Here is a 13,165-nt window from a genome sequence, read left to right on the forward strand (position 1 = left end):
TTTTGTATTTTTAGTAGAGACAGGTTTTCACCATTTTGGCCAGGCTGGTAACACAGAGGTTTTAGTAGTCTAGGTTCATATTTAGTCTCTAATCTTAGATCTTTGTCCTGAAATCGGTTTTTCTTTTTTCTGAATACATGTAATGTTTTCTTCTCCTGTAAGCTTTTATTCTGATTACATTTTAATGGGAATAGTGCTTTAAGTCTTTCCATTTCAACTATGGGCTATTGGAACAATTTGTTGCTTTTCTGGGTCAGTTGATCATGTCTTTATAAACATTTTTGGTAAAAAATATAATACAAATGACTTAAAATATAATGAGATTGCAGCTTAGTAAAACATCTCTCAAGACAGCAGGAAAACTATTTCTTACCATTTTTATAGTATCATATATATTGATATATAGGTTCAAATGTCTAGATTTTGCTGTTTATTATAATATGACTTATTTTTATTTAGTCATTATCTTTTGTTTAACATATCAAGAATTTTTTAAGAAGCTATTATTTCAACATAAATAGCCAATTCTTATTAATGTTGATAAGAATGGTTCTTGAAAATCTGAGGAAAAGTATATGGAGTATTACACATTCAAGTAATTATGCTAGTGTTTTAGCAAACTACAGATAATATGCTTAATTATTCTGAGATTAAATCTTGTTGTATCTGTAGTACATAAATGAGAACATTTAGATATTTGACTTTATTTCCTAAGTATTAAAGGTGCAGAATTTTGAATCAGCAGAAACTACTACTTAGCCATGGTAGGGGTCAGTAAATATTTATTTAATTAATGGAAAAGTATTTCTGTATTTTCAATTTAGTCTCCCTCTGAAGGTTTGAGAAGATGCTGTAAGTTCCCTAATAAGCCATTTGTTAAACATTTATCAAACATTTATTGAACATATATTATTTAAGGCCATAGAGTCAAAGAAAACACCTTTCTGATTCCTGCTTTCTGGGACTCCATTTATTTTCTTCTTTTTTTTTTTCTTTTTATGAACCTGCCATTGAGAACGTAGCCATTTATTTTCTTCTTGCCTTCCTTGTTTTGTTTCTTTAGCAGATATTAGGTACTGTGTTTAACAAACTGTAGGGATCTTGCCAGCACTGTCCAGATCATGATTCTACTGCAGAGGTCCAGTATTATGTGGGGAAAGGAAATTCTTCTTCTTTTTTTTTTTTTTTTGAGACAGAGTCTCGCTCTGTCGCCCAGGCTGGAGTGCAGTGGCCGGATCTCGGCTCACTGCAAGCTCTGCCTCCCGGGTTTACGCCATTCTCCTGCCTCAGCCTCCCGAGTAGCTGGGGCTACAGGCGCCCGCCACCTCGCCCGGCTAGTTTTTTTGTATTTTTTAGTAAAGACGGGGTTTCACCGTGTTAGCCAGGATGGTCTCGATCTCCTGACCTCGTGATCCGCCCGTCTCAGCCTCCCAAAGTGCTGGGATTACAGGCTTGAGCCACCGCGCCCGGTGGAAATTCTTCTGATCCTGGGGGTATTGAATCATTGCTGACATTCTGCTGGTATCAGAGATACAAGGATAGGTGGCACGACCCTGCCCTTGCAGAACACAGTTTAGAAGGAGAGACAAATATGTAAACAAAAATACTGCAAGTCAGTTTGATAAATGTGGTAATGGAAGTGTGTGTAGTATACTTCTTCAGAGCCCAGGCTTTGGATTCAATCTGCCTGGATTTAAATTCCAGTGCATTTTGATCTTGGGCAATTTACTTAATTTCAGTTTCTTCATGTATGAAATGAGACGGATAGTAGTATCTACTATAGAGTTGGTATGGTGATTAAATGAGCCAATAGCATTCAAAATGCTTATTAGCTCAGGGACTGCCTCATAAGTGCTCAACAGATGATAGTTGTTGTTTTTAACATTCAGTAATTTTTTTCACCTTGGGTACATTAGGAAACAATCGGATAAAAAGCCACATGTCTTGTATCTGAAAGATAAAATAAGTGGAGAGGGAAAGCATTTTAAGCATAGTGAACAGTATGTGCTAAGACATGGATGTATAAGGAAATGTAAGTAGCTCAGGTATAGAAAATGAGTAAGTTCAGTTATCTTAGAACAGCTGCTAGAGAGGTAGAACTGGAGGTCAGATGATAAAGGAATTTGAACTTTCTTTTATGGGCTTTGGAGAATAATTGAAGGGTTTTATTAGAGTTTAAAATAGAATAATTGAAGAGTTTAAGCAGGATACTGTATCGCATATTCATTTTAGCTAAGTCACTCTAATAGCAATGTGGGAAATGGGATGCAAGTGGAAGATTCCAGGCAGGAAACCTGTAGGAGAGGATACTGTCATAGTACAGATGGGAGAAAATAAGAGGCTGAACCAGGGCAGTGAAAGAGGAAATAGAGAGCAGAGGCTGAACTCAATAAATTCTGGAAGATACAAATGATTGACAGGATATAATGAGGGAGAGGACTAAGATGAACCTCAGGTTCTGACTTAGACATATGGATGAATAATGTCTGTTGGAGTCTTCGGGGGGCCCAATAAATAGCATACTTCCTTCCTGTTCAGAACAAGACAAAATAATCAGTAAGTGAAGTAAGAAAACATTTCCTTTATTACCGATAAAAACTGTTAAAGCAGTACAGGTTGAGTATCCCTTATCTGAAATGCTTGGGATCAGAGTGTTTCAGATTTTTTCAGATCTTGGAATCTTTGCACATGTATAATGAGAAAACTTGGGGATGGGGATGGTGCATAAGTCTGAACACAAAATTTATTTATGTTTTGTATACATTGTCAAATTCAAAATAAAATATAGAGACAAATCTCTAAATGTTTTATTTGAGAATTATAGAATTACAATTCAGAGCCTACTCACAGACTGCTGTGATCTTCCATATGTCTGAAGAACAATGAGAGGTTGGGGGTTTTACTGGAGAAACATGTATTGTTTGGAAAGGAAGCTCATTGGCACTAGAGAAGCTTTTGGAAGCTGGCAAGCTCTGATTTTAGTGAAGGTGGTAGGTAATACTGGTCAAGGCAGGTTGTTTCAGCAGCTACTAGGTAAAACAGTTCTTAGGGTTACAGCAGGCTGTCTCTGCAGCTGGCTCTGTGGAAAATTCAATTCTTGAAGCAGATGCTATGTGCCTCAATTGCTTTTGCCCCCTACTCCTTGACTCTGATTTAGTTGAGTATGAAAAGAATGATCCAATTTGGATAATCAACTTACACAACACCTTATAGCCTGAAGGCAATTTTATACAATATTTTAAATAATTTTGTGAATGAAACAAATTTCGTGTATATTGAACCATCAGAAAGCAAAGTTGTCACTATCTCTCATAAAATGCTAAAATTTTGTAGCATTTTAGATTTCTTATTTTCAGGTTAGCAACGCTCAGCCTGTAGAATGTGCTCTAATGCAAGAGCCAAAGTTGGCTTGCTTACTGTGTCCCTCTAAAACAGTCCACCCGAGGGAAAGTTTGAATCTGCATGGCAGATATACTTCTTCTCCATCACCTTTTCCCACTGGTTCAGCAGAGAAGAAAGGAGAACGTATATCAGATTACCTCTTATCTGGAGTTCCTCCCAACTGATAGCCAGTAGTTGTCCACCAACCATGTAATTCATCCCCCTTAGTACAGAGGAATAGAAGCTGGGGTAAGATGCAAGACGCTATGTAGCAGTGCTCTCAACAAGATAGGAATAACAGAAAGAGACTAAGTTTGGTGTGGGGAGTAAGAGGAATGTCATGAATTCAGAGTTTGAGATATGGTACTCAATTGGACATAAAGGTTATCATTCCATACTACCTCTTAAATCATGCCTTTTCTTTTTCATCTGTATAGTGAGTACATTGGCCAAGCTTAGAGCCACTGATAGGTGTTACAAATTAAGAAATCTGTGCAGCATAACAAGAATCTTCCTAGTGAATAGATTTGTGCATTTGAGGCTTTAAGCAAGACCAGAGGGCATTTGTTGAAGGTGCTGAGAAGAGGATTTCTTAATGAGCCAGAGGTTGGACAGTGACTAGAAGTGTTTTCTAACTTTAAAAGTCTATGGTAGAGGATGCTCAATAAATAATGATTTGATAACATACTAATAACACTGTATAACTTATATAAAAATCTATTGTTGTCGTTCTGTTTAAATTAATGGTGTACCTGCATGGATGTTATTTGAAGAGTATATTCTTCAGGTAAAAGGAAGATTAGAACATTATCTTGGCTGGAAGTTTATGGGAAAATTGAATCATTGATATCGATTAAACCTTAATTATTTCTGGATTTGAGTTTTCTTTTATTTTTCAGTATAAGCCATGTAGAACTGAATGTTATGATGCATTTTATATATGGAGGAACTCTGGACATTCCAGACAAAACTAATGTTGGGTATGTATTCCTTTTTAATAATTTAAAATATAAAAGAATTAGGTTCTACTTTGTTGAGCTATGTTGCAAAGTGTTAATGAAGTAGAAACTGCTTTTTATAATCTATTTTACTGTATCTTCAGTATGTTTTGAGAACATCTAAAAATAAGTAGGTCACCTTATTTAGAAGAAAAGGTGACTTATCAACTCACAGTAATAAGATTGAAAACAGTCTTTATTAGACTTAAATTTAGAAGAAGCTATAAATTATGGTTTATAGATTAATTGATTAAACTTTTATCAAACTTTGAAAATTATTTTACTGCTTTTTGAATTTTAGTATATCTTTTCTAAACAGCAAAAGAAAAGAAAAAGCACACTTAAGAATATGGGGGCCGGGCACGGTGGCTCTCACCTGTAATCCCAGCACTTTGGGAGGCTGAGGCGGGTGGATCTCGAGGTCAAGAGATCGAGACCATCCTGGCTAACATGGTGAAACCTCGTCTCTACTAAAAATACCAAAAAAAATTAGCTGGGCATGGTGGTATGCACCTGTAGTCCCAGCTACTTGGGAGGCTGAGGCAGGAGAATCACTTGAACCTGGGAGGTGGAGGTTGCCGTGAGCCAAGGTCGCACCACTGCACTCCAGTCTGGTGATAGAGCGAGACTCCATCTAAAAAAAAAAATATATATATATATATATATATATGGCATTTGCCAGGTGCAGTGGCTCACACCTGTAATCCCAGCATTTAGGGAGGCAGAGGCAGGAGGATAGCCTGAGCCCAGGAGATCAAGACCTGCCTGGGACTATAGTGAGCCCCGTTCTTGGAAAAAAAAAAAAAAAAAAGAATATAGGGCATCCTAAGGACCAACAACTGTGATTTTTAAATAGCTATAGTGAAATACCATCTAAAATCCTACTTGGGAGTGAGAGTTCACCTTGCTCTTCTAATTTTCTGGATGTCTTCCATTTTCTTGGTATTCTAACATCAGACAAATGAAAGCCACTTTTTAATTTTAAAAATTATTTGGTTCCTTTAATTTTAAACTGAATAAATATGTTTTTCAGGAAAACATACCGTGAGTCCCAGGATTTACTACTAAGTTTTTATCCCCTGGCAACCTATACAAAATTTTGTCATTCTTTCAAAGCTTGTAGGCTTCTTAAGTACCTAAAGTATGTGTAGGTGTTCAGAAATACTTGCCAAATGAAAGAAGCAAAAGAAATTCTGGTCGTTGGATGCTGTCTCCAATCTTAGGGTTATTTGTAGGCATTTTCAGTAGGATAAGACATTAGTGAATTGCCCCTCCGCCTGCCAAGAAACTTATTATACAAATTTGATGCAGAGAGTTTTGTAACTTTTACAGGCTTTATAGCAGTTTCTTGGATTTTGTTGTGTATATCACTTAGTATATGAAGGGAATTTGAGGCATCTCCAAATTTATTTCTTGTTTTCTACTAATCAAATCAAGTGTCAGTGCTTTCAACATTTGGCCTATGCTGTGTTTATAATCCATAAAGGGTATATATTATGTAAGGCAGAAAATTAGAATCAAAATATTTCAGATTATTTTTTTCTAAACAGACTATATATTATCAATAAATTAGTATGTATTGTGCCTTGAGTTTTAAATTGGAGAATTAACAGTGCATCTATTTTTATTTTAGTCAGATACTCAATATGGCTGATATGTATGGACTAGAAGGATTAAAAGAAGTAGCAATCTATATTTTAAGAAGAGATTACTGTAATTTCTTTCAGAAGGTAATTATTGAGCCTCAGAAATCTTTTATCTAGTGCATTGTCATCCATTATTACCTACTAGATTTTTAACTCTGATAGTAATAGTGCTTTAAATATTTAAAATATTAAGTAAATTTAACTAATGAGAACTCCAGTTGAGAAATAATACATACGGTCTGCTTGCAAAAATCAGAAACTAATTCAAATAATTTTAAGTAAAACAAAATTGATGGGAGGGCAGGTATTGAGAGGAGGTAGGAGTATCCTGTATAATTCAAAGGTGCTCAGAGTTTGTAACTAGGAGAAAGGAAGTTAAGAACTAAGGTTACTTTCCCCATTTATCAAAGGGCTACACAGTGCTTTATTTGTTCTTACTCCTGAAAGTATACTCCTTCCTTCTACCACTTCTCTTTATAGCAGGGACTTGGGGTGGAATGTAGTTTTTTTATGCCAGTCTCTTCAGGTGACCTATGGATACTAACTAATTTTAATTTTAGTTACTGCAAAGGTAAGTTAAGTGTCTAAAGAAAGATCTCATACTATGCATTTCGAAGCCATTCATACATTATTCTTAGATTATCCATTGTTTTAATACATTCTGCGATTGTAGGTTATTTTTATTTTCTTATTTATGCTTTTCTGTGTTTTTAAAATTTTCTACAAAGAACAAGTATTTTATAATCAACTAAAACAAATCTAACTTTTTACATCATATTTCTCTTTTACTGGTGTTTGAAGCAATAATATGCATTGTATGAATTCTAATTAGGTGGTTTTAATAATGCTTAAATTTAGATTTTTGTTTTGGGTAGGTCTTTTTCTACCTCCCTACAAGTTGTAGCTGCGGAAGCAGCCCATGTGCTAAACGAAAGCCATGAACAACTGGGTCTAGTACCACCACTACTACCAACCCCACAAGGTTTACTGAGAAATAGTTAACCCCTCAGCTTCCTTTAACAAACCATTCACTTCAGCCTCTGTAAGTAAGGGCCTTGGAAGAAGGAGGGCAGCTGGTGGTGTCCTCAGCTTTGTAGAAAGTGAGGAATTCTGGTGAAAGATTCTTCCTTCTTCATATGTCCCCCTCATATTTCCAGTCAAGTGAAAGTTAGGGGGATCCAAGTAAATCACAAAGATTAAAGCTAGAGAATATCTGCAATAAGGAGTTGATGTCTTTTTATCCCCTAGATGAACATTAACTATATCTGTAAAACCATCCCACCCTGGAGCTTCTATGAAAGACAAAGAGAAAGTGGTAATAAATTTCTTAGGAGAGCTTGGAATATGTCTGAGAAGCCAATGAGAATGTAGTTGAGTGAGGAGATTTCTAAAGAGAGAGGACTTGCTGGAGAAGCCAAAACTAGCCTTGGTGTAAGGGACGTCAGTTACTGTCATACAGAGAAAAAAATATGAGGACTCCACTCTGCACCCCAGTTACACATGGTCCACAGGGAAGGAGGAGGACCTTAAAGGTTTCATGAAAGTTAGAGAAGACTGATAATAGGGCTAGATGACACCGTGTCCCACTTGGGGAGGTATTGTGCATCATGAGCCACTTGAAGAGTTCTTATCCACAGAGAGCCCAGGTTAAGCTTGATCTGCCACTAAAAGAGCCATTATATCAATAAAGGCCTCCAGTATCTGAATTAGAACAAAGCCAAGGACATCTCCCTACTACCATCTTGGTCTCTGCTTAATTACGTAAGGTAACCAGAGCCATCTATAGTCTTCCGTACGAATTTGACCCAGAAAATGGAGGAGCAGGAGATCAGACCATGCACTACTCCCTATTTCACATTTCAACCATAAATCTAGTCAGCAATGGGGAGGGAAATATTTATATTAGATACGATGAAGAGATAGGTGTTAAAATAGTACTGTGCTGCATTTCAATAACAATAGTATCCAGAAAGTGTTGGAATCTGCCTATAGTTTCATTAAGGGATGGGAAAAAGGGGAGATTTGACATAGCATGGTTGAAAGCCTTAGTTGGGAAAATAAAAAGTCTCATGTTAGTATCTTTGAGCTGAGATTCTTCAGTAAGCCAGTTAAAGCTTATTTAAGAGCTTTAAAAGTTGTAAAAATAATCTTTTATGAGTAGTCTTTGGATCATTGCCTCTATTTTTTTTTTAATATGTGGATGAGTGTATTGGGTTATATGCAGCTTCTTGTATTTTACTTTCAATAATTCACTTTATTTTAAAAACACAAAAGACATACTTGTTTATATTATTAATAAAACAGAAAATGAAGTTTATTTTAAATTATCAGTATGCTGTTTTGTTGAAAACTTTTTTTGCTTTTATTTATTTATTTGTTTGTTTATTTATTGAGACAGAGTTTTGCTCTTGTTGCCTAGGCTGGAGTGCAATGACACGATCTCGGCTCACTGCAACCTCCTCCTCCCAGGTTCAAGCGATTCTTTTGCCTCAGCCTCCCGAGTAGCTGGGATTACAGGCACGTGCCACCCCGCCCAGCTAATTTTTTGTATTTTTAGTAGAGATGGGGTTTCATCATGTTGGTCAGGCTGGTCTTGAACTCCTGACCTCAGGTGATCCACCTGCCTCGGCATCCCAAAGTGGTGGGATTACAGGTGTGAGCCACCACGCCCAGCCACTTATTTTAATATTGTCTAGTTTGCTGTGGTAACAGATATTTGAGAGAACAATTTCTGGTTTTGTTGACCTAATCTTTAAAATTTTTGCTTTATATTTCTTAATGTATATTTTTATAAATATAGTTTTGAATATATATAATTTTGAACTTTTAGTCCTTTTTTTTTTTTTTTTTTGCGGTAGAGTCTCACTCTGTCACCCAGGCTGGAGTGCGGTGGTATGATCTCAGCTCACTGTAACCTCCGCCTCCCAGGTTCAAGCGATTCTCCTGCCTCAGCCTCCCCAGTAGCTGGGACTACAGATGCATGCCACCACGCCTGGCTAATTTTTGTATTTTTAGTAGAGACGGGGTTTCACCATGTGAGTCTCGAACTCCTGACCTCAGGTGATGCACCCGCCTTGGCCTCCCAAAGTGCTGAGATTACAGGAGTGAGCCACTGCGCCCAGCCTTAGTTCTTAGTTATGCGTATTTTTGGCTGTGACTTAAATATCATAAACTTACAATAATGTTATACAGTAATACAAATATGGGTATAATATGATGGACAACTGGTCCCAGAACTCCTAGCAAGCTAGCTTCAATAATTTCATTAGCTTCACAATCCTGTCTTTTACACAAGTAAACATTTTTGACTTCATTTATAGGATTTTGGTAGGCCTTACTTTTTTTTTTTTTGTCACCAATTAAAAATATACTTTAGGCCAGGTGTGGAGGCTCATGTCTGTAATCCCAGCACTTTGGGAGGCCAAGGTAGGAGGATTGCTTGAGCCCAAGAGTTTATGACTAGCATGGGCAACAGAGGGAGATCTTGTCTCTACAAAAAATTTTTAAAAAACTAGCTAGGCATGGTGGGATGTGCCTGTGGTCCCAGCTACTCAGGAGGCTGAGGTGGGAGGATCACTTGAGCCCAGGAGTTTGAGGCTGCAGTGAGCCATGGTCACACCACTGCATTCCAGTCTGGGTGACAGAGCCAAACCCTATCTCAAAAAAAAAACAAACAAAAACAAACAAACAAAATATATGTATACACACACACACACAGAGATATTTTATATAACTTAAAGTATCTCTAGTTATCTCAAAGGTATCTTAATTGTTTAAATTGTTAATATGCAAAGCTAAAGATTTGCATTCAATTTCTTTTTTTTGTTGGTTTTATTTGAGATGAGTCTCACTCATTCAGTCACCCAGGCTGGAGTCAAGTGATGGGATCTCAGCTCACTGCAGCCTCCACCTGCCTCCCAGGTTCAAGTGATTTTCCTGCCTCAGCCTCCTAAGTAGCTGGGATTATGGGCATGCACCACCACACCTAGCTAATTTTTGTATTTTTGGTAGATTTGGGGTTTTGTCATGTTGGCCAGGCTGGCCTCGAACTCCTGACCTCATGTAATCCACCTTGCCTCGATATTCCTTAGTGTTGGGATTACAGGTATGAGCCACTGCACCTGGCCTATGTTCAATTTTTTTAATACTAATATAATACTTTTAATAGAGGGGTATTAGAAAATCAAATTAATAGTAATTCATAAATAAAGAGTTGGAAATCACTGACCTTATCAGAAGGACTATGCTGGAGACATTTCCAAAGAAGATTTTGCTCTTCTCTCAGAGAGCAGATCTTCAGAAGTACACATTTAGAGACTAGATATACAAATTGGCTGTTTGGTGTTCTTTATAAGTGTATAAAAAGAAATTAAACTCTTCAACCTAATTGAGAAATAAATGTGCTTAGAAACATCCAAAACATGAAAATACATGGCATGGGCAATACATAGCAAAGATATGTAACAACAGGAGAAGTGAGTTGTTTTTACTACTTGTATCTACATTTTATTTGTTCTCATTTATTATTTCTATATATGTGCTTTTAAAAAATACCTTATGTGGCTGGGCGCGGTGGCTCCCACCTGTAATCCCAGCACTTTGGGAGGCTGAAATGGGTGGATCACCTGAGGTCGGGAGGTCGAGACCAGCCTGATCAACATGGAGAAACCCGTCTCTACTAAAAATACAAAATTAGCCAGGTGTGGTGGCACATGCTTGTAATCCCAGCTACTCAGGAGACTGAGGCAGGAGAATCTCTTGAACCTGGGGGAGGTTGCAGTGAGTTGAGATCATGCCACCTCACTCCAGCCTGGGCAACAGAGTGAGACTCTGTCTCAAAAAAAAAAACATATATATATATGTAACTATGATCTAACTAAATTCTTTTTATCTGAGATCAATATAGGGCCTCTCATTGCACAATTACTTTAATTTGTATTTATACGTTAGGAAGCAGATTAGACCATGTTGTTGTATTGCCATGTGATGTGATAGAAATTATTATACCACTTTTGCTTTAAAAAAGATATTTAACCTAAAATAAATTAGAATAAAAATTGTGTGCATTCTGGCAGCCAAAAGAGTTCAAATGATATGCCATAAAATTGAAAGTTGTTAGTGACACTTAGTTTTAAAGTAATTACAGACTTTTTAACAAAAAAAACCTTAGAGCATTTTTAGGTTCATAGCAGAATTGAGAGGAAGGTACAGAGATATCCTACATACCCACTTCCTTCTACACGTGCATAGCTTCCCCCACTGTCAGCATCCCCCACTGGAGCAGTACCTTTGTTACAACTGATGAGCATACAGTTACACATTATTGTCCAAAATTCATGGTTTGCGATAGAGTTCGCTATTGGTGTTGTACATTTTATGGGTTTATACACATGTATAATGGCATGTATCTACCATTATAGTATCATAAGGAATGTTTTCAGTGCCCGAAAATCCTCTGTGCTCTGACTGCTCATCCTTCCCTCCCCATTAACCCCCAGCAACCACTGACCTTTTTACTGTCTCTGTAGTTTTGTTTTTTCCAGGGTGTAATATAGTTACACCCTGTAATATAGTTACAATCATATAGTATATATTAGCATTTTCAGATTGGCTTCTTCCACTTAGTAATATGCATTTAAGATTCCCCCATGTCTTTTCATGGCTTGATAGCACATTTCTTTTTAGAGCTGAATATTTCATTGCACAGATGTACTGCAGTTTATTTATTCATTCATCTAGTAAAGGACAACATGGTTACTTCCAAGTTTGGGCAGTTATGAAGAAAGCTGCTATAAACATTCATGTTTAAGTTTTTGTATAGAAAGGTGTTTTTAAGGAAAAAAATAAAGACTCTGACTAGCGCTTATTTGTAGCCTCAGTACTAGCAGAAGTTAATTTCAGATAAAGGTTTAAATATAGAAAATAAATTTTGAATTTATCAGATTTTGAGTTATATGTGTTCTGTAGTTTAGGTATATAAATTGGATTATCTTTATGAACCAAATATTTTTAGCCTCTGTAAATTGAAAAAGAATAAATGTTGTGTTTTCCATCAATTTTAGCCTGTTCCCAGAACATTGACATCTGTACTAGAATGCTTGATTATTGCTCATTCGATTGGAGTGGAAAGTCTTTTTGCTGACTGCATGAAGTAAGTTATGTTAAGTAGTGCTGATACTATTAATTTAGGGATTTTGTTTTTCTATTCTTCTAATTTTGTGGGAAACTTTAGCGTTGGCCTGTTTTCTTGGACACAATGTAAGTAAGTAGTTTAGTGCTGTACTAGTTTCACCACTAAGTAGAGTAATAATTTAGATATTACTGAAGATACTTAGGATCATTTTATCTTAGCTGAGCCATGGTTAATTATGTTAAAATCTCTGCACATCGGTTTAAAGTACTTGTTTACAGGAAAGAGAATATAAAGTCCATTTTGGAGTTCATAAAATCGATAGTATTAGGTCATATATATGTACAGTTATGTAATTGAAACCAAAATATTGAATATTATAATGAAAAACATTTTAATTTCTTTAACTTGATATTCTTTGATTTTAACAGGTGGATTGTAAAGCATTTTGCAAGGTTTTGGTCTGAGAGAAGCTTTGCAAATATACCTCCTGAGATTCAGAAAAGTTGTCTTAATATGTTGATTCAGTCCTTAGTAAGTATAACCTGAATACTCTTTTGTGTGTGTGCCATTAAAAAGTTTATTCAATTTTGTATAGTATTTTCAGTGATTGAAATATAAATGTAAAATATTATAAAAGCAAGAGGCATGAACCAATTCAGATAACCTAATCCTAAGATTCAGTTCCTTTGAAACCACTCTCCATACCCAATTCATCTGTCAGGGTTCACACTGAGAAGCAGAACCACCAGGATGTGTATATTGATTCATGAACAAAGCAGACATGGTGCCACAGAGAAAGGCTTATGCATTGGTTCAGCAATATCGACCCACTCACCCAGGTGGATCTGGGTACAACAATGAACCTCTCAGTGGTACCATTCTTCAAGGGAATCAGCCATCTACCTGGTGGCAGGTTGATTACATTGGATCAGTTCCATCCTGTAAAAGGCAGTGCTTTGTTCTCACTGGAAAAAACATTTGCTCTGGATAGTGATTTGCCTCCCTTG

General features: G+C 36.6%; 1 protein-coding gene across 1 annotated transcript in view; it reads left to right on the plus strand.

Moving 5' to 3' along the window:
• The window catches only part of BTBD8 (BTB (POZ) domain containing 8), a 77,446-nt gene extending 64,703 nt beyond the window's left edge, over positions 1-12,743 (plus strand). The window contains exons 6-9 of the mRNA XM_011939970.1: positions 4,281-4,361; positions 6,013-6,109; positions 12,088-12,176; positions 12,587-12,743. Of these exons, the coding sequence (XP_011795360.1) occupies positions 4,281-4,361; positions 6,013-6,109; positions 12,088-12,176; positions 12,587-12,704 (385 nt within the window). The 3' untranslated portion in view covers positions 12,705-12,743. The remainder of the gene's footprint in view (positions 1-4,280; positions 4,362-6,012; positions 6,110-12,087; positions 12,177-12,586) is intronic.
• Positions 12,744-13,165: the final 422 nt, after the last annotated feature.

This window comes from Colobus angolensis, unplaced genomic scaffold (assembly GCF_000951035.1).
Source record: "Colobus angolensis palliatus isolate OR3802 unplaced genomic scaffold, Cang.pa_1.0 Scaffold186, whole genome shotgun sequence".
NCBI classification, from domain to species: Eukaryota; Metazoa; Chordata; class Mammalia; order Primates; family Cercopithecidae; genus Colobus; species Colobus angolensis.